The sequence below is a fragment of the Sander lucioperca genome, chromosome 4 (assembly GCF_008315115.2).
Source record: "Sander lucioperca isolate FBNREF2018 chromosome 4, SLUC_FBN_1.2, whole genome shotgun sequence".
Classification (NCBI taxonomy): Eukaryota; Metazoa; Chordata; class Actinopteri; order Perciformes; family Percidae; genus Sander; species Sander lucioperca.
In genome coordinates, this window is record NC_050176.1 from 9,337,749 (window position 1) to 9,360,782 (window position 23,034).

General features: G+C 41.2%; 1 protein-coding gene across 1 annotated transcript in view; it reads left to right on the top strand.

Moving 5' to 3' along the window:
• The first annotated feature begins 4,728 nt into the window (after positions 1 to 4,728).
• The window catches only part of LOC116042663 (zeta-sarcoglycan), a 416,236-nt gene continuing 397,930 nt past the window's right edge, over positions 4,729 to 23,034 (top strand). The window contains exon 1 of the mRNA XM_031288953.2: positions 4,729 to 5,494. Coding sequence (XP_031144813.1) covers positions 5,456 to 5,494 — 39 coding nt within the window. The 5' untranslated portion in view covers positions 4,729 to 5,455. The remainder of the gene's footprint in view (positions 5,495 to 23,034) is intronic.

Consider the following 23,034-nt stretch of genomic DNA (forward strand, 5'->3'; position numbering starts at 1 on the left):
CCCCAAACCCAAAGATATTCAGTTTACTATCATAAATGACTAAGAAAATCTGAAAATATTCACATTCATGAACCAATGGCCAGTGAATCTATGACAGTTAATCAATCTTTGCAATTATTGCAGATTCATTTTCTGTAAATCAACAAATTACATAATCTAATTATTCAAAACTACAACTGCTCAAACAATTCTGCTGTCATGGAGAGATAACAACGTTCACAAAGTTTTTATTCGCCCAAATGGAGATGTAAAGAGCCAACTCAATTAAATTCAGACTAAAATAAACATTTGTTCAGTATTATTCATCAGACCAGCTCTGATCAAATACATGTGGCCCATATGTATTATTATTATTATGTATTATTATATGCTATTTTATGTTAAAAGGGAAAGTTTGGATATTTTGAGGAGTTGTGAGGTACTTATCTAGAGCCAGTATGTTACCTAGATGGTGATCGTCACGCCCCCAGTTTGTACCTTGCTTAACTTCTGATGTTAGTATACCTGCTTGTCCAAACTTGGGGGGTACTGGACGCAATTGGGAATACAATGACTATTGATAAGTATCCCCATTTCACAATATCCAAACTATTCCTAAGTGCTGTAAGTGGGGAGACCTCCGATCATGACCATGACCATGTATATGTATATATGTTTTACCAATACACTGACTGTCCTTGCTCCATGTATGAAATAGGAATAAAACAAACTATTCTTTAGTTGTCTGTGGAAACCAGGAACTCCCTCAATGTCCCCTCATCTTTCTTCAATAGCAAGAACTTACAGTCTCCATTTTCACATGCATCCCCTACGTTATCTCAGATTAGCTAGCTAATGCTAACCAGTAACTTGCAAGTTACTGTCAAACTTTGTGCTGCATGGCAACACAAAAAGATGACCACCCCATAAGCGTTTGCTCTCTCTGCAGCTAGCAAAGCAAACAGCTGCACTCTGCATTTAAGCAGAAGAATAAAGCTCCTATCTGATCACAGCCTAGAAGAGTGTTGTAAGAGGGAGAGCGCATGAGGGATAGAGAGAGAGACAGAGAAGCCTGTTAAAGCGAGTGCTTGCCACTGCTGTCAATGGTTCTTTAGGTAAATTGGGCAGGTAAAATTACACACTACGGTAGTCGGGATACGGAGACTTTAGTATACCATATATATATATATATATATATATATATATATATATATATATGTCATTAAGAAATAAGGAGAAATACGTAGAGAATGAAGAGCAATTGTGTAATGTGAAAACCACATGTGCCTATGTGAAACATATCCCATGAGAAATTGTGTTTCACATGTGGTAAATGCATGTGCATTTTTGTTAAGGGAAATGACATTAAGTATAGTGTTTATAGCTATCTTTGTTTTTGATGAACATTTGTGGCAATAAAGTCGTAAGTGGGAAGGATTTGCATTTGAAGCATTTGTGGGCAAGCAGCAGATTTATAAAGCCAAGTAAATGAGAGACGGTATGGAAGGAGAGAAAAACGGTTTATGGTAATTTAAAATGCAGAGAAAAGGCAAGGGGGAGGATTGGAGGCAGAGGGAGAGAATGAGAGAGAGAGCCAGAGAGAGAGAAGGAGGGGATAGATGGGTGATGTCATATCCAGCTGGCTCAGAACTGGGTGCCCGTATCTGATGTGAGCCACTCCCTTATAAAAAATAACGAGTCCTCGGAAAAATGATTAATTGCCCGACAGCACAAAGTTTATAGAAAAGAAAAAGAGACGGCTGTGGGGAGGTGATGGGGTTCCTTGAGCAGAAAATAGCCAAAGAGTGCTACTGAGAGAGAGGTTGAGAGAGTGCAACATCAAAAGGGAAACAAAGAGAGAAAAGGAGAGAGATGTTGGGGTACAGAGAGATTGGAGGAAAAGCAGCAACAGAGAGACAGCGGAGAGGGATGAAGAGGGGAAGTGAAAGAGAAAGAGAGAGAGAGAGAGAGAGAAAAGAAAGAAAAGCAGAAAAGGAGCGAGTCAGACAAACAGAGAGGGAGTAGCAACGAGAATGAGAGGCATTCATTAATATGATGTTCGTTATCTCTGACCGACTCCCTCAACAAATGTTCCTCTGTGTTCTCTAGTGTGCTATTCAATAGACCTAGCTGTGTGTATAGTGTGTGTGTGGTGTGTGTGTGTGTGTGTGTGTGTGTGTGTGTGTGTGTGTGTGTGCGTGTGCGTGTGTGTGTGCGTGTGCATGTGCGAGAGTTTGTGTGTGTTCATAAAGTATCTCTTTACAGCACAAATGTGTGAATGCATGCGTGTACTGTGACCACTCTCATGGGCAAATCCTTCAAATTGAACACATCCTTACTGAACTTGAAGTCTACAGAACATCACACTCATGCAAAGTGGAAAGAGGCTTGAAATTGAAGCAGAAATCTTCAGCCACGGATGCCATCTTGGAGATTGTGCATCACCAACATAACGGTGAACTAAAAATATACTGTAAATTTGGCTCCAAATTCAGATTTTGTCTATTTCACAGACGCACATCCATTAGTTTTGGGATATTCCATTGTCCATTAACTTGCCTATACATCTTAGAAACACAGATCCATAAAAATGTTCATAATAATGATATTATTTTAATTATTTATACACTGGTATACACTGATTTGTGATGCAACTAAACTCAGTGTTTGAGCTTTGCAGTCTTACATACTAATATAAATATAAAATGGATAATAATTCTTGTGGTTTACATCCTCAGCAGAATGTGATTGGGTGAAGTGATAAGCATATCCCTTTTTGTTACAGCATGGCAATGTCAGGGTGGGGACAGAACTCAGACGCAGAACTGAAGTTAGTGCAAAATAATATTTAGGTTAGTTTATTAGGTACTGAGTGAGCGATTTGACAGTGGGGAAACTGGGTCCGTAGTTGGCTGCAGACTGGCAGTTGAGATGGCTGGGTCTGAGGTAAGGTTGAGCTGGCAGGAGTTTCTTAGGGTGAGTATTTCTGGAACACGGAAACAAACAAATTAGTTCAAGACAAGCAACAGGACTGGAAATAACTAACGTGAGCTGCAGTAGTCTCGTGCTAGAGGTAAGTAACAATCCGGCAGGGAGAGGAAGGTCACACTCTTCTTTAAACGCGGATGATGAGCTGATGAATTTCAGGTGCGCAGATTTGGAATAGGTGCCAGGTGCGGGAAGAGAGCACCAGGTGGGGGCGTGTCCACACACTGTGGAGAATGACGTTAAAGGAAAAACCAAAACACACCAGCCACACTGCACAACAAAATGAGGAAATTAAAAAAAAAACACAGTCACACCCACACCAGACAGTCACCGGAGCGTGACAGGCAAGGTGTTTTCCGCTTGGCTAGCAGAGGAGGTCTGAGTCTATGAGGTAACATTATTCAGTATATCTGACCTGCCTTGCCTTGCCTCCAGTCATCATATCTAATACTGTAGGTTAGGAGGACAGTAATACATTGTATTTCTGATGAAGATTTATACAGTACACCACAGTTATAGGTATAAAAAAACGCAGTTGGTAAAAATCAATTTAAATCTCATATTCTGGCTTATAAAATAGTGTGGTATTCAAGGACAATGACAATATGCTCTACAGCATTTCACTTGTGTCCAAAGTTATTCAACTTATTGTTCTGAATTCTGGGATATTTTATAACAAACTGCAGGGTTTGTACCACAGACCTTCAAGAGAACAATCTGCCCCAAACTAAGATAATAATAGATTGTGTTTCAGAACTTGTCACTAACAGAGACCCTGTTCTCCCCTCTCCTCCTCTTCTCCTTTGGTCACCTAAACATGCCTTATTTCCTCTGCCCTCCTCTTCTCTTTTGGTCATCACACCTCCTCTCCTCCCCTTTCTTTTTCTCCTCTCCACTGCTCTCTTCTCCTCCTTTTGTCACCACACCTCCTCTCATCCTCTCCTATCCACTCTTCATGTTTCTCTTTGCCTTCTCTCCACTGCCTTTTTCTCCGTCATTTGTCACCTCTCCTTTCCTCATCCTTTTTTTGCACCACACCCCCTCTCCTCCTATCCTATCCTTGCCTCTCCTCTCCTCTGCTTTTCTCCTTATTCAGAAAGTCTGTGACAGATAAAAGTAAAAAGCCCTGGTGGTCGGCAGGCGGCGACACCTTATTATGCAGGAGAATGATGAAGACAATTTGCACCATAAGAAAGAAAGAAAGAAAGAAAGAAAGAAAGAAAAAAATATGATCTATTTTCCTGTGATATTCATATTCATATAGATGCATAGCCTACTGTATCACACACACACACACACACACACACACACACACACACACACACACACACACACACACACACACACACACAGAGGCAACAACCTCAGACTTTCTGCAACAGCCTTCCAACAGCCTCTGCATTTAAATCTCGTTCATGTCTTTAGTGGCAAAGCAGCATTTTTCGATTCATCTACTTGATTAGAACGAGCCTTAACCTCTCCCTCCTTCTCCCACTTTCTCTACCACACACACACACACACACACACACACACACACACACACACACACACGCATACAAACACGCACGCACGCACGCACGCACACACACACACACACACACACACACACACACACACACACACACACACACACCGGTGCGTCAGTCATTGGAATAATATACAGCATAAACCTTTCTTCCTTCCTTCTCTCGTCTCATCTCTCGCAGCTCCCCTCATCTGCTCTCTTCTGCATTTCTCCCACCAGGTATCTCTCCCGCTCTCTCCTCCTCTCTTTTCCCTCCCTCCCTCTCTCTCTCTCTCTCTCTCTCTCTCTGACCCCTCTCTCTCTTTCCCTTTTCTTTCGGGGAGACTTGATATCTCTGGCGGTTTGCCGCATGGAAGTCGCCCAGGCAAGGCAGAATATCTTCTGTCTGATCTGGACTCCTTCTCTTCAGTTGCCGACCACTGCACGAGCAGACACAACATCACACTCACATGTAGTGGGATTCAACGGGATATAACGGCATTTATCCGCTGACCGACTGACAGGAGAGTCTAAATCCCGTCTTCATTCCTGCAGTGGGGGAATATTTCTTACTCAGATGTAACAACAAAAAAAAGACCTACCGGATCGTCAAGTGCGCAAAAGCCGCATTTTGAAACATTACGTAGCTATTCTATTCTATTTCTATATTGTTTTCTATTCCCTCGATCCCCTGCTCGGACAAACCGGGAACCGCAGGTGGGGGGGCGCTTCCACGGCATGGAGTCCTGATTTTACCAAGCGACCCACCGGGATGAATGAAACTGAGAAAACCCGTCGCCGTGGTGGAATATTAACAACCTAATCCTAACAACAATAACAAATGGGATGTTGCAGCAGAGTTTGGGACTCTAGAGAGCATTCCAACTTTATTCGTCTCCGTTTTTAGTCTCTTTCCCTCTCATATTCTTCGCCTGTGGGACTCCTATTTTTGTGACTGATTTTGCAGTACTTCACCCCTCTATCATGGACCGGTCGACATCTTTGGATATAGAGGCGCTCAAGGTAAGACGCTCACAGCCGGGCGGCGCGCACTTGTTCCAGGGAAGAGAGTCGCGATCCCCTGCTGGATGGGTGACTGGGTGGCCTGTAAGGTGACGGGGTATGGTGGTTGGCTGGTCGGATGACTGTTATCAATGGGTGGCAGGTTGGATTAATCTGCAGAAGAGTAGCAGATGCTACTGCTGTGCTGGGTGACTGATTGAGTGACTGGGTGTCTGGATGGGTGACCGGGTGGCAGTTTGGGTTAGTTGGATGACCCAATGGCTTTAGGTTGTTGGGAGGGCAGCTAGATGCAAGAGGTCTCGAGGTTCAATAAACGGATGGGGTTTGCCACTGTCGGAGTACCCAGCTCTGGGTTGTTGCAACATTATCCAAGAGCATCTCTCTCCCGCTCTGTCTCCGTTTCTACATCACACTCGTGCACAAATCCACACTCGTTCTACGCTAGTTAGGGAATAAAGAGAGTGGGACTGTGTGTGTCAGTATTCGGAGCGTGGGGTGAATTTCAATATGCTTTGCACAGAGAGTTGTTGCAGAGCTGCTGTGGGCGTCGGTGGGACGCTCGATAGACGGGACGGATTTTTGTCCAGAGGGTCTGGGTAAAAAAAGAAGAAGAGAAGAGCAGAGAGTGAAGGATGAGATGAAGACGCTATCTATTCTCTAGTCATTCTGCCAATTTATTTTCATTATTTTAATTTACTAGTTCAATAGTGTATTACCTGCTTAAAAGTGAAGTCTGTTCAATATTCCTAACTCAAGACAAAACTAAATATTCGACCTATGTGTGTGTGTGTGTGTGTGTGTGTGTGTGTGTGTGTGTGTGTGTGTGTGTGTGTGTGTGTGTGTGTGTGTGTGTGTGTGTGTGTGTGTATGTGTGGACAGTGGGGGATCTGGGTCGAACTATTGTTACAGACGGATTTGTGCTAATCAATCATTCCCTCAGCATTCAACCATCACTCAAATTGTATACATAAATGCAATCTATAGCAGCTAATTGGACATTTTGGTGTTTATGGGTGGTTGTATTTGTGTTGCGTGCACATGCATACTGTCACATCCAAAACCTGGATGGTGTTAACATTTAAGTACAATGATGAAAACGGTTTCCAATAGCAAAACTATGGGTCCCTACAGGAATACAGCTAAAAATAAGGAACTTATTGTAGAAATATTTGAGTGATACCATAATAAACCAAAATGTTCAGGCAGGTCACTATCACTATAGCAATTAAGTGCCACATGCGTACTGTAAGAATGTCACACTATCATCAGGGAATGTAATGTAGACAGGAAATGTCCATTTTCGATGTACCGCTGCTATTACTGATAACCAGTGATTGGATAAATCAGCAAATCGATGAGATTCCCCAGGGGTTTGACATTTCAAGTAACAGTTTATGTGATCACATTTCTGAGAAGGAGACCGGGATACTGCACTGATGCAGTGCTCTAAATTGACATTGACTTCAGCTGGCTGGTTGCAGACGCCAAAGAAGAATATTGGCATTCTGATTTAAAAATGACCTTAACTGTTAGCCAATGACCAGCAGAACTGTGAGAGTGATGATGTTTTTGTCTCATGTATGAGCTGTCCGGCCTTTTCTGATGTCATGTTTGATACACCCTGTTTTTGGCCAGGTGATTTAAATCATAACTTGTAACAAATTGTATCTGAGAGTGTAACAAATGAGAGTGTGCAGTGTTTGAATGTCTTGCATTCAGTTCAACGTAACTTATCTTCCTATGAATAATATTTTGTGAAGTTAAAACGAGGCTCTATCTGACTTGTTTTTAATCAAAGCTGAGTTATCTACACATTTCTCATCTTTGAAAGCTTTTCATGCTTGTGTTATGTAATTCAAAGAACCTTGGCAGGTTAAGCATTTAAAAATAAACTGAATATATGGTAGATTAATATGGTGTTATATCTCTGATGTTTAACATCCCATAGCAGCACTGTCAAACAAACCCTTAGAACTCCCAGATCACGACATGTTAAAGGGAAATTCCAGTATTTTCCAACCTGAGTTCCTTCAACTTTGCACTCGCTACCTCCATTGCAGAGATTTGGGACATGCCACTGGGGCAATGACTGGGGCAAGCAGCACAAACCTCCTCAAGCCTTCCAAATAAACGCTTGTTTCTGAGTACGACCAAAACTAAACACAGAAATAAGCCCCTTTGGCTAGCTATTGTAGCTATCTGCACGAGGACCTATTTTCCATACTCTGTTTCCTAAATCTCTACAATGGATGTGATGGGATGCAAACTCAAGATGCTCATAATAGTCAGAGCTGCCACAATTATGAGAACACCCAAGTCTAAAAATGCCAAAGTTTTCCTTTAACATATAAAAGCATATTACAGTTTGATGAGTGATTGCACCAATCAAATCTCAACCCTGACAGTGTTAGTCCATCGCTCTGCCCGTTGAGTTTAAAGGATTTATGTCCACTTCCACCAGTCCATCCATCCATCCATCTGCTGCTTGTTTTTTGCAGAGCTGGTGTCATATCCTTGGCAGTGCTGACAATGCCTGAGATCTAGTGCATTGGTAGTTGGCACTCAAAAGTACACACACACACAAACACACACACTGTCTCCTGCAGTGTTCTCCATTTGTAGTGAAGGTCGCAAATGTGTGTGTGTGTGTGTGTGTGTGTGTGTGTGTGTGTATGTGTGTGTGTGTGTGTGTGTGTGTGTGTGTGTGTATGTGTGTGTTTGTGTGTATGTGTGTGTGGGTTTGTTTGTTTGTGTGGGTATAGCCATGTTTATCTATATCCGTGAGGAGTAATCCTTCACAATCCGTACTTTTAATATATTTGGGAATTAATGTAAATAAATACAGTGTCCTCTGAAGAATAGCAAAACTTAAAATGTGTGTGTGTGTGTGTGTGTGTGTGTGTGTGTGTGTGTGTGTGTGTGTGTGTGTGTGTGTGTGTGTGTGTGCGTGGGTGCATACAGGTTTGTTAGCCAGCTGGCCTCTCAAACTTTAAAGTAAACTGGAGACAAACACACACACACACACACACACACACACACACACACACAGAGCAATCTAATCTAATGAAAAGCCAGGTTTTTCAGTCAGTCAAGTCTGTGTGTCTGAGTGTGTGTGCCTCAAAGAGCAATCACAGGAAATGAAAAGCGAACAAGGACAACATTGGGACATTAGAAAGTCACTGCATTATATCAAATATACAAGTGGTATGTGTGTGTTTGTGTTCCTATGTGTGTGTCTGGATTTGACCAAAGACCTATCTGCTTGTAAATCAGTGCAGGTTTCGATATCAATGGAGCAGTTTAAGTGTTATTGATCTTTAGTAATAGCTGCACCATAAATTATATGCAGTATAATAAAGGCAGTCAGATTGAATATGACCCTCTACATCAGAGCCTCTCAACTTGTTACAGGAACAGGTATTGGAAAAGCCAAGAGTAGTTTAATTTTGGTAGTGCTAGATCAAAAGTTAAGTTTTTAACCCTGATGTAACCAGGCAAGACCAAACAAAATAAATCCATACTTAACAGCATTGTTGGGTCATAGCAGGACCCAAAATATTGAGTTAACTGGCCACTATGATGGGCAAAAATCTCACAACCTAAAAAGCCATTTTAATAATTTTTCTTAACTCATACTTAAATTAGAATAAGACCTCTAAATTACTGTTGGCTGCTAGTCTAGACATAGACCTATTTATCAGATACTTTCACTTATTCACACGTCAACTAGATTTTCACAATTGAGCAGAACCTCCAATTGATGGTTAGTTACCTGCCAAAGGGACTGGCAAAGTAAACCAACTTATAGTACAAGCCTCAGTCAGAATGAACCAGTATTTGCATGGTGGCTGCTTTCCCACACTGTTTGCACTCTTTCACACAACCCCATTTGGTAACCACCCAGTGCAGCTAAGGTTTTGCATTTCTGGCCACTGAGCAGCTCAATTGGAACAATTTGGGGTTCAGTACCTCTTCCAAGGGCACTTCAACAGTAGCTTCTGAGGGATGGGAGAACATTATTCATTCATTTAAGCCAGCCAGCCCCAAGCCTGCCTCTCTAACCTTCAGGCGAGCACAATTCCTCATCTATTATCAGGCACCGGTTCAGTTTAACCATCTAACAAGCACAAGCAGACACCACACCTGAACTGATGACTAAACGTGCTGCCATGTGAAATACATTATATTTTGGTGACAGTTATGTTTGTAGAAGCTTCCAGTGTGGCAGCTGCACAAATTGAAAAGTGGGCGCCTCACTCTGAGCCAAACAGACTTCATTCCTACAGTGGAGCCTTCCCAAACATCTACATGTGAAAACCATTGCAGATAGGCTATGCTGTATTAGGTTTACCATGGGTGACATCACATTAATAACAAAGCCTCCAGGGTGCCAAATGATTACAGTAACAGGATGTGTATTGATAGACGGCCACAGCAGATTTTAACTTGGCAATTTTTCAACCTTTGGGATGTGACCCCATATGGGATCACATAATATGCAAATGAACTGTAGAAAAGATTTAAGACTGATGTATGTATGTATGATGTGTATGATATATGTCTGTGTTAGTTATTGTTTAAAATTGAATGGGTTGAAAACAATCATTATTTGGAGATCCCTCAGTACTCTTGCAAACAGTATAGTAAAGAATGCCATACAAGGTTCAACATTCAAAGTTCAGTTATTGTAATTCTACAACACACGGTTGCAGAACAAAATATATATACATTGCTGTAATCATGAAAATATTGGGACTTAATAAGTAAGTCGACTGATGTGTCAACTGAGTTAAAAAGCTGCCTTCGACATCACACCTTACTTCATTCATTGACGTGTACTGACGTCATCATTGTGACATAATTCCAGAGCAATCTGTGGATCAGTGTGGCCAATATTTAAGTTACAATGTTTTCATTTCAGACGACGTTATTGCAACACAGTTGCAGTTGTAGCAGTGATCAGCTGGTAATAGCCAGCTAGAGTTGTTAGTTAGCTAATGGTTGCAATATAAAGTTGATTTAGTTTATTATTACTGTAAACACATTACCCCTTTGTCACTCACGTATACACAATAAAACAAACATCTCAATCAGACTGAGTAACATTTTTGCCATCCTTACAACAGCTTTTAGCGGATACCGTCTCCATTTATAATTGTCTTTCAAATCTTTAGGTTGCTGTTTTCCAAAGTAAAACTAAACCAACTAAACACAGTTCCTAGCAAGCAGCAGTTGTTAGTGTCACTAGTGTCTTTCTCATATATCCACTAGTGGCAGGCATCTGAAACTCTAAACGCTGGTCCCTAGATATTTGTCATGCAGTAGTGCATCCTTGTCCAGATTCCTAGACTGAACAAATGTAAATCAAAAATTCTAGGTGTTTACTATGCAATGCAAGGAAACATGGAGAATTTTAAAGCTACCCGTTTGACAGCTGCAGAACAGCCTGAACTTTATGTCCTTATAGTAAAGGCAAGATCCTTTCCTCTTGGCTTTCTTATGCTTTTACTTGCACGCACGCACCCACACACACACACACACACACACACACACACACACACACACACACACACACACACACACACACACACACACACACACACACACACACACACTACTCAAGGTAAGTTGCCAAGTCCAGTAGTCAGTCACCTTCTTTCTCCACATCGTCCATTTTACAGGTAATTAGCTGTTCCCTGCAGAAAGGCCATCTCCATTAGACTGTGTGTGTGTGTGTGTGTGTGTGTGTGTGTGTGTGTGTGTGTGTGTGTGTGTGTGTGTGCGTGTGTGTGTGTGTGTGTGTGTGTGTGTGTGTGTGTGTGCTTGGGGTGGATGTGCTGCTCAAGTAGCATTGTTTAAAGGTCTAATAGCTTGCGGGCTACTGTTGGCCTTCTAAAGGTTAACTTATATTATTTAGACTGTGTGTGCATACATATTCATGTGTGTGATTTTGTATGTTTGTTGAGCAACAGAGTGAAGTAATTCACACTGTGGAACCCTTAATATCTGCATTGCTTGCAAATGTGTGTTTATGTGTGTGCCTTTTAGTCTGTGTGTGTGCTCCCCACCACTCCACAAAATGAAGTGGCAGAAGGTAAGCTTAACCAGCTTGCTGCACTTCATTTAAGAAATACCAATATTTTGGAAAGTACACATTTGCTCTCTTCGTCGGAGTTAGATGGTAAGTTTAGGGTCAGTTTCTTCTCTGTGCTTTCTCTGCTGAAGTTTCTCTGTGACGTATTTAACTTAGCTTAGCCCAAAGAGTAGAATCAGTTGGATGCCTAGCTCCATCAAAAGTGTCCTCTGACAACTCCACTATTGTCATATTTATTTGTTTTTTTTGTGTATTTAACACTTGTAGAAATGGAAGTGAGAAAATGTGCATTAAGGAGTAATTATTGTGAGTGCACTGAATGTATTTACTGACCAACAACAGATAGCCCTGGTGACCTCATGCAGCATCTCAGAAGTTCTGTCATGGTTGTGAAGTGCCCAGTTTTGCACAATTTTCCATTTTTGAACAAAACCCAAGTGATTCAAAGAAGATGTTTTGACTAGCTAACAAACCTTTTCTCATTTGGTGAAGGCTAGCTTCTTTGTCATTTCCAAACTGAGCTAAACTAAGCCTAAACATGGTTTGGGCCCGCTGTACACTCTTTGTGTACTGAAAACACAAAGTCAATCTTTCATCCAACTCTTGGTAAGGCAACAAAGATGTGTATCCCCCAAAAAGCTGGTTAAAACTTGTAACAGACACAAACAACATACAAAAGCAATACTTTTTTAAAATATTTATTAACAAATGCACATGGCAGTCAAATGGCAAATCAAAATGACAGTCAATACATTTCAAACAATTAGTGCAAGCTGACAAGGAGCACGTTCATTTAGTTTTGTTTGTTGGACCTCTGCATCCATGGAATTATTTTTTGAATCTTGCCTTAGGCCACATACAATATATGTGAGTCGTGAGTATGTGTGTGTGTTTGTGTGTGTGTGTGTGTGTGTGTGTTGGGGGTGCACTGAATGTTTTATTTGTGCTATCCGTATTTTAAAGTGTTTTCCCCACAACTGACTTTGGTTGTGTTTAATTAGTGTAGCTATTAACTCGAGAAAGGAATGTGGATGTTGATGGTCTAAGAGACTGACACCTAGCTGTCATTTGCAAAGGGTAAGTATAACCCTAAATTATATTATGTTGAATACATACAATGGCTTTTTCAGAGGAGGGGAATTAACATTTTGACACTTACATATTGTATCAACCCAGGTCCTTGAAGAACTTGATGGGCAATCATGTTGTTATTGGTGGCTGGATAACCTACGGTTTGCGTTGCATAGCTCACCACACACAGAACAGATGCCCAATGTGGCTTCAGCTGGTAAACTTTTTACAACACCATAACAGCATGTATCATCCCATATCAATGCATGTGTGTGGTGACAGTCAACATTTATGTGGTGAAATCTGATGGTGACTGGCACAGAATGCAGATTTCAAGCTAACTTGGTATGGACCAGATAGATGCTGTGAAAATCCTCTGGGTGCAGGCTGGTGGTGCGTAAAGCAGCAGGTGTAGGGGGGTGCAATGTTGATAAAAACAAGTTAGTGCAAACCACTAACCTACATACTATCTATTACCATTATTACTATAATGTTCAAAACACTTTGGTGGTCAAAGCCGAGCCGAGCCGAGCCGAGTGACCGAGCTGAATAGGGCAAATTTAATTATTTTCAAGAAATGCTGGTATTGCCAAGCCAATGTTTTACAGAATTAGCCTGTGTGCTCTGCAAATAAATGGTGTTGGAAGCTAAACACACTGCATGAAATTACATGGTGAGCACTGACTACATTCAAGTAGAGTTTACTCAAGCAGCCGAGATGTTTCAGGGACACAGGCAGCATCTGCTTAGTCACAATTACCGATATATAGACTTTTATTATTAAATTATAGACAGGGAAGGTGTGTGTGGGAATGCACTGGTCCACATGTGTACCTGGGAAAGTGAAAGCCGAGTGGACTGGGGTGTTTTTTAAGCGGAGAGAAACATAATGGTGTTGAACTTGGCCCTGGGGAAGCTCCAAGGTCCACATCACTGTACAGTGGTAATAGTTATACACGCACACACAGCTCTGCAGACCATCACTTAATGCTAATAATACCTTGTGGGGAGAAATGTGTGTGGATGCATTAACATATAACCCTTTGCGTTCACATACAAACACAGAAACGAACACCAACACATGTTTGCCTCAGGCATATTTACTGCACCTTGGCCCTAGATCACCACTCATGGCAGTAATCACACACACACACACACACACACACACACACACACACACACACACACACACACACACACACACACACACACACACACATACACACATCCCCAGTCTTAACAGTGACTGATGCTTCACCTCACTACCTGCCACTCAACCTTTCCTCTGTAAGCCTCAGGGTGTTTGTGTGACTGTGTGTGTGTGTGTGTGTGTGTGTGTGTGTGTGTGTGTGTGTGTGTGTGTGTGTGTGTGTGTTTGTATGTGTGCCTTCTATTTCCCATGTTAGCCAACCTTGACTAGAGGAAATGCTTTGTCCGTTCTGACATACTGTTGTAGCTACATAGTCCCTCTTGCACTGCAGTCATTTTGACGTCAGTATGTGTATGTGAAAGCGAGCAAATGTGTGTGTTAGAGCTAATGTACGAGTGTGTCTCTGCATATATACAGTAATTCAACTGCAAATCATGGAATCATGGGCTCAACACCAGCACTTTAAGTGGCATCCTACTTCTTGTCCCAGAAAAAGCAAAATAGCTACAACTACAACAATAAGAAATAATTTACACACTTGGAGAGGATATGAGTTTCCCTCCATTGCCTGGGTGAAATGTCTGCTAAAGTGCCGGCTTTAATAAACCAGTTACCCAAATCTGTCATTTTAGCTTGGCATTTGGGGGAAATGTGGATTAAGTTGGCCTATGGTTATAGTTGCAGTAGGCAAGATTTTGATATACAATTACAGCAACCTTACTCACCTAAATCACAACGTAACGCTGCAACAGAGAATAGCTGAATGAATAAAAATGTGAGAGTAAAATACAAGCTGTCACTGTGCTCACAGCAATGAACCAACCCTTCCGAACAGAAAAAGCATGGCTCAGCAACAATAGATCTGTTTCCTTAATTCATTGGTATTCTGGGTTGGGTGTAGTTTAGAAAGATCATACAGCAGTCCCAGGTAGTTTCAAATAGTTACACACGCCTTGCTGCCATTTGAAGCTTAAAGTTATCCAGTTGAAATCCCGATACAGTCTACACACAGTATCATTCATCTGTTTGGCACTATTTTTACACATCACTCTATCATGTTACAAGAAGAAGAAATGCATGTGCTTAATTTGTTGGACTGCTTGTAAAAAGGTGCATTATTACAGGGATCATAATAAATGCTATCTTAGATTTAGATGTCAATATGTATATAAGAGTCTACAGCGATGCTAGGCTGTACTTAGGTAGACTGTTTTTTTGAGCTACATGCTAACACCAGCATGGCAACATGGGATGGAAATGCCATTAGTTTAGCCGGTATGGGGCAGGTGTAGTAAGGGAATCACCAAAGTGATTACAATTCATCCTGAAGGTGACATGAAAGTCTGTACCAAGTTTCATGGCAATTTATCCAATAGTTGAGATGTTTTATCCATTATCACAAATTTCAGCCTCATGGTGGTGCTAGAGGTAAAGTCAGGGGATCACCAAAGTCATTATGTATCATCATTTCGGTAGCATGAATGCCTGTACAAAATGTTGGGCCAATCCATTTAATAAATATTGAAATATGTCACTGGATGAATTAAGACTTTGACCTACTGGTGGCGCAAGATAAAAGTCAGGTGATCCTTGGATTCATTTCTTGGGCACTGTGGATATTTGTTCTAAATTTAATGACAATCTATCGTCTTAAAGTCATATCAAACAAACACAGGACTTTCACCTGGGAGACCGATATTCGTGTCCTGTGTGAAACCAAAAGTTAGCATTGACTTTTTTTAAATTACGTAGGCTATGTTAGTTAACTAACGCCACAAATGTCAGTATTTTAACCCAAACCACAATCTTTTACTAAACCTAACCAAGTAGTTTTGTTGCCTTAACATAACCAAGAAATGTATGTTTTGTTTGAATTCACAGAACGGAACTCCCAGAGTGTTAAAAAGTGATGCCAGTGAGGGTCCAGACCAAGGTGATGGCGACCCTTAACACAGAATGGATGTTAACGGCCTTCTGAACCTACTACTAATTGTAGCAGGCCCCTTCTAACCCATATCAATGACGCTGATAACCACTGATAACGCCCATTCAATGGAGTGATAACATTCATAACTGGTGTGTGGATGTGGTGATATTGATAAACTGTAACAACAAGAAGTTGCCATTAACTAATGTCACAATAGAAAATCCTTTCCTCAGCGATGGGTGGGACATTGTTAGTATTGGGGGGTGGCAGTAGCTCAGTCCATGGGGAGTTGGGTTGGGAACTGGAGGGTCGCAGGTTCAAGTACCTGTACAGACCAAAGTATGGAGTGTGGACTGACAGAAGGAGAGGTGCCAGTTCGTCTCCTGGGCACTGCCAAGGTGCTCTTGAGCAAGGCACCAAACCCCGCAACTGCTCAGGCCGCCTGTCCAGCAGTTACAGCCCCCTCACTCTGACATCTCTCCATTTGTGCATGTAAAATGACCTGAGCATGTGTGTGTATTTAAGGCCTTTGTGTAATTTATTCTAACAACAGAGGGAAAAAAAATGTATTTCCCCCCTGGGGATCAATAAAAGTATCAATTATTATTATTGTAAAACTGTTCTTATAATTTTAGATTTGGTGAAACAGTTTTGTGGGTAGCAATATTTGTGTGCTGATTCAGGCAGCCTGCACTGGAGTGGCGCAGACATGAGATTTTAATACTAACATTGTGATCAAGGCTCATGACAACAGTCATCCTTGATATGTCAAATTGGTTGATTGCTTGCAGCTGATTTGATGACAGTATGATCTATTGCTGCGATTCTGGCATTGACAGTTAAATGCTTATATCAGCTGGCCTGCCACTGACGTGCTGCATACATTATTGTAAATATTGCAACTTCAAGATATATTTACTAAGATTCAGTGTGTACCTACTGTATGAAATTTCCTTAACTTACTAAAATGTTCAGCTGCACATTAGGGATGTGCATTTTGAGTTTCATCTACATGAGCCTTTTCTCCTGCTTCCCCTTTAAATCCTTTTGAGACAAGGTAATCATGTTGTGCCTGTCAATAAGATTGAAATGATTTGGCTCCATTTAATTTGCAGCCTAAACTCCTGCCCCTGCTACAAGCCTGTTCACTACATATGGAGTATTAGACTTTAATATGAGGTATATTCCACCATGAAGGGACATTTACATTTGTCATTATGTGCACTGCCGCAGGCTATGTCCCCCTGTCCAGCAATGACAAGTTAATAGACTGCTTTGCCCCGGGGCTAAACAGGGACTTACGTCCATTATTAATCTCAGTCATTTAACTCTACCCAAATTGCCATCATCATTTGGAGATTATTGCAACATGACTCAATTTGTCAACAACATTATAATTTGAAATTACATAATACTGCAATGACAAGGTAATCACGATCTAGTAATTATTACCTGATTCTGCTATGACAGGCTAATGGCCACCTGTGTTTTTTGTCAGTTACACAAATCAATGCCTTTTTATTGTGGCTGTATTGCAAACACAGAGGCTGATTAAGCAATTTGTAATATAGATTATAAATGAAAGTGAATGCTTTTAGCTGCAGGGGCTGCTTTTCTGTTCATTAATGTGTCTAAAATACTGTCCTTAAACTATGCTAAACTTATTAATGGCAGTGAAATATTTAGTTTCAGTTTTTTTATAAACTTCATTACATTATGTTAATTTTGCTTTGTGTACTTAAAATATAAACAGTGTTTTACTCATTTCTGACCAAAGATCTTGAAAGAAATCTCCAAAGTGTCCCCCATGTTAATGACGTGAGATACGCACAGAACTCAAAGCAAAATAGGGCTTGTTGTATCATTTTAACTTCCTGTTTCCTCAACCACCAACTCACACTATTTTTCCCGATAACATTTAGTTTGTCATTTCCCTGCAGCAAGCTATGGTATCATCTGCCACAGCCTGGCTATCATTTACAGAGACTGTGCGCGTGACACTGGAATGACAGGCTAATATTAGTCTTTCCAGCCGCCATCTTGTCTTGTCTGTCAACTTCCAAACCACAGCCTCTGCTGCCACTCATGACATAAACTCAGCTTAAGATCCCAGTCAAATGAAAAATTAAGGTCGGAGGATTTTTTTTTGCCTCTGTGATAAATAACCATGTTTGCACTTTAAACGAAGAAAACAATCCTTGCCTAGTTCAGACCTGTACAGTTATGTTCATTTCAGAACAGAACTCTGCTGCAGTACGAATTCAGATTGATTCACTCTACTTTAGACATGTTTAAGTTGAGCTGTTTCACTCTTGGTTAATGTAGTTTAGTTGAATTTCTGTTTGGTTTGGTCACTTTATTTAGTCCAGTCCAGGTTAGTTCAGGCCAGGCCATTTTGGATCAGCGTAATAGTCCAGTCCAGTTTAGTTTTAATTAATGGTACACTTCAGCTTTATTTGACATTGTGCAATGAGTACTTTCAGACAAGCATCATACCACATGATCACTTGAGATTACCTCTTCAGGGTGACTGGTGAAATACAGTCAAACATACCAGAGAGACAGGGGGATAACATTATGTGAGTCCTGATAAAACAAACATGTGCCCTAATTCACTCTGCATCAACGGTACTTCACGTTGTACTGTATACTGTATGTCCCAGCAGTAGCACCTTTACATTATCCCACTAGCAGCACAGTGCATTTATCTGTACGTTGTATCTGCCTTCCTGTCTCTTAGTCCCCTGACAAGTATATCATCTCTTCTCCTGCTGTGACAGCACAATCCTGATATCTGTCACTTCCACAGGCCAGGCTGGGCCACACGCACATTCTGAGCAGACACAATCACATACAGAGCCACACAGGAAGAGGCAATCACATTACACACGCCGGCATCCACGCGCACACAGAAACACTTTTTGTCAGAGGGATTCTCGCCCACTCAAGGGCAGAGCAGTGACACCTCATCATGAGCCAAATGAAGCAAAAGTGGCAAGGAGAGGAGGAGGAGAAGAGGAGAGATTGAGGGATGGATGGAGCGGAACGACGGAGCAATATGGAGGGGGATGAGTGGAGCTATATGCCAGCGAGGCGACCGGCGCCAGGCTTCAGATTTCAGGGGCATGAAATAGGCTCTGGGAAACATTGAGGAACAGACAGAGAGGGAGAGAAAAAGTGAGGTGGGTGGTAAAAAGTAAAGAATGAACATTCTAAGTTCTAGTCTAATTCTAGCAATTGCAGCAAAATACAGGCCAACATAAAAACACCAACATATTTGCTGGGTATGAATAACATAGGGAAATGGAACAAGATGCATTGTGTGTGTCCTGCAGTAAACAGTGACTGATGAAGTGATCATTTAGTGTACATTTTCGAACCATGTTGTTATTAACATGACACTTTCAAGGTTCCTGTCTATCTGGTTTAATCATCTGCCGTTTGTTTCTGTTTTTGCTTTTGCAGTAATTCAAGTAGATTTCATGCCGGCAAACTATAATTTACTTTAATCGAGAGAGAGAGCGAGAGAGAGAGAGAGAGAGAGAGAGAGAGAGAGAGAGAGAGAGAGAGAGAGAGAGAGAGAGAGGGTGAAAAAAAGAAAATAGGGGATACAATTATTTCATGTCATTTCATTTCATGTGTGTGAGCCAGACAACCACACCGTGAGAAACAGAGCTAGAGAAAGATAGGTTGGTCTCTCTTCCCAGCTCACATTACCATGCTTTACACATCATGCGTCTCCTTTACAGTAATTCACTTGGATTACATTCACACCTGACATTAAAGTATGCCTACTGTATGCACAATGAATTGGATTTCTATTTCCTTTGCTAAAATACAAATGTCACTTCCTTTATAATATTTCCATGACTATAAACACATATAATTCTGCTCGTGCATGTACTGGTTACCTGACAATCCATTTTGACAAGTGTGCTGCCTGATGCCTGTCTGAACTGCATTAGTGGTTTGATTAAATATGTGCATAAAGATTGATATTTTTTTCACACGTCTACACACGGAGCTGGTTTTCAATGTGTCCAAATGCACCTGTGATTACATCCAGATGCTGATGTTTTGCTCTTCAATGCATTTTAAAAGCATTTATATTTAAATTTATGGCAATTACACTTTGATCTTCCATAGCTCATGTTGCGAAATTCCGAAAACAAAAGTGGGACACTGAGCGAGAGCGGGAGAAACTGAAAATATAAATTGTTGCAAAAAGAAAAGAAAAACATCCTTAAAATGAGGCAAAGTGAATGTGTAAGAGAAATTAAGCAGACTGGGACAAGGTCCTTGTCACCGACTGTCCCCGTCACTTTGAAGTGAGAGAATGAAGGATAGAGAGAGATGGAGTGATGGAGAGGAGGACAGAGGGCTGTGTTGCGCCTCAGAGAGTCACAGATGGAGAGTGATTATAATGCAGCAATAGACAGAGGACAGAGAGAAGAGGGGAGAGGGGTGAGGAGAAGAAGGGAGAAGGAGAGAAAGAGGTGAGTATGGAGTACTGAAAGGTTGAGATAATGCAGATAGGAAGACCAAACTGCGTTTGTGAGCAAGGAAGTTTAAGGTACGCAAAGAGAGGCCAGACTGAATGGAAAAGAGCAGGTGCCAAAAATTGTGACAACAGAACAAGGACTAAATAACATGTGAAATTGCCACAATATATATATATATATATATGTAATTTAAGCCTGGTTCTATCATCAACAGAGACATTGTAAACTGACTTGTATAGTTGCAACTTGCAAGTTTGATGCCATATTTAGTGCTGTTATGAAAACAATCTATTTCCACATACAGTATGTTAATTTGATAATGATAAATCCAATCATTACATTTGCATTGGCAGCTACTGTATTTATTTGCATTTTTTCACTATGATCAGATTTCATTTTTGTGTGTATTTTGAAGGAAATACGTTGAATGTAGGCACTCTCAGCTGTAACCAACATGGTAGGTGTGGGGCACAGAGATGCGAGATTGAAGCCTGGATTCAATCTTCTTTTGAAATAGACAGAGTCGTGTTTTATCGCTCTTTTGAAGATGGCAACAGAAATGATGAACACAGCCACACTTAAAGGTGCTGTAGGTAGGATTGTGAAGATCCAGGACTTAGCCAAAAAATGTGAGCACCAACAACTTCTCAGTCCCTTCCCCCTTTCTGCTAAAGCCCAAAACGGTCTCCTAAGCCCCTCCCCCCACAAGGGAGAATGGATGCGTGTGCATGAGCAGTGATTGCCACGCAGTTAGACACCCTCCCTGGCTCCTGGTTTTATAAGTCTTACCTACTGCATCTTTAACGACTGACGGTAACAGATTGTGCAGGAGCTCTTCAGTGAGTGGCTGGCAAACTTCAGAGTGAGGCTTCTACCCAGAAGGCAGGACTCTCTCACAAATGAGAACACAGAGTACTGAGTGCACACGCTCCTGGCTGAGCTCTGACCACCCACAGAGGTGGTCTGGCACCACATCCCTTCACATTTCCTTTGTAGAGCTGTGTGTGCATCTGTGTGTGTGTGTGTGTGTGTGTGTGTGTTTGCACTGTGTACTATGTGTGTGTTCTCCTTTTTAGTTAAGAATTCTGTGCATTTTAATAGCATGTTTGGTGGATGGATTGACATGAATATACATCACCGGCAAATCCTATTTTAGTCACTTAACCCTACATAATTTGTTTTACAGATCAACTTATTTTAAAATCAATTGACTATGATGTAGAAAAGAAAATGAGAACTAACAAAGCAGTAACACAAATTGAGAACCACTATTGTGATGTGAGATGTGAGTTGTTCCATGTGCTGTTGCTCTATCTTATTACTTCTGCACTTGTTTGATCTGAAATAGCTCTACATATTGTTTGTGCCATAAAAGACAATGGGCAGCTCATGCGCCTTTCATTCTTGAAATTGAAAAGTGCATTGTGGGAAAATAACTTATTCCGTTTTCTTATTGACATGAAAGAGATTTATTTGATATTGTGTTGTTGATGTTGTATCTTTTTTTTTTTTTATATGTGGGGATCCCCTTGATCTTGTCCTTATACCTGCTTTTGATGCTTTGTGTGCGTCCGTCTGTGCAGTGTGTGTGTGTGTGTGTGTTTGTGAATTTGTGGGCATATGCCTGTATTTGAATGGTTTGATGTCAGTTGTTTGTTCTGTTTGTATGGGTTGAGCATGTTCTATCCCTTCTACCCTTTCCATCCCTTCCCAGCATGCCGCAAACAAGGCATTCTCAAACACACAAATACACACATGTGCAGCACTGCAGCCTACCTCTCTGTCCCATAATCACCCCGACTTCTCTACAAAGAAAGTCCCGCAACAAGGGGATTGTTCCCTCTCAGCAGCAGACAACCACCACTTGGAATAACACGCCTTTATCAAGATTTACCACTTCCTGCGAATTAAGATGGTCAGTGATTGGGCTGGCAAACGGCACAACCCAACGCAATATATTTATTCATATATTTCTCCCAGGTTTTTCTTCCAATTACCAACCATGTCACAGAAATGTGCGTGGGATGGTGCTTATGGATTTAGCACATGAGCCAAGTGTCAGTTTCAATCTCCATATTTTTCCTCATTACAGTACATTCAAAATATGGCTAATGATGACAATCTCCTCCCAGGCTGGACTGAAAAAAACAAAAACATGGAGAGAATAAAAGACATGAAATCTAAATACTTATTTAGAGTCTGTAATTCAACATTTAATTCAAGTTCCCAAGCCAAGAGCATGTAAGGTAGAGTGTGCTTATGTACAAGCCCTCATAGTTACAAAGTACATGTTTGAGCCTATTGATGCCCATGCAAGACAAACACACCAGAGAAGTAATCCATTAGAGTTAGTTAAGTGCACCACCGTGAATCTCTTCCTGTTCCCACCACGACTCTCCACCAAACCCCCCCCCAACTTTTATTCCTTTAGTTGCCATTTGAAAACCTATTCTCTTTATTGGAGGCAAACAGAGCAAAGAAAGAGAAGAGAGAGTGAAATGTCTTTGATGTGTAATAGATACTCTACTATTCCTTTTGAGGGGCACCTCCTTAGAAATTGTAGCTTTTTCATTCTTTCTTTCTTCCTTCCTACCTTACTTTCCTTCTTTCCTCTGGCATACTTTTGTCTGTATTGATTTTTCCAGACATGAAAGTGGGTGCAGATAGCGTCTGTATCGGATAGGTTTGATGTGTGTGTACCTCTACGTATGTGTGTGTGTGTGTGTGTGTGTGTGTGTGTGTGTGTGTGTGTGTGTGTTTGATTTTCAGTTTGCATCTGTTTGTGTGTCTTGCGTC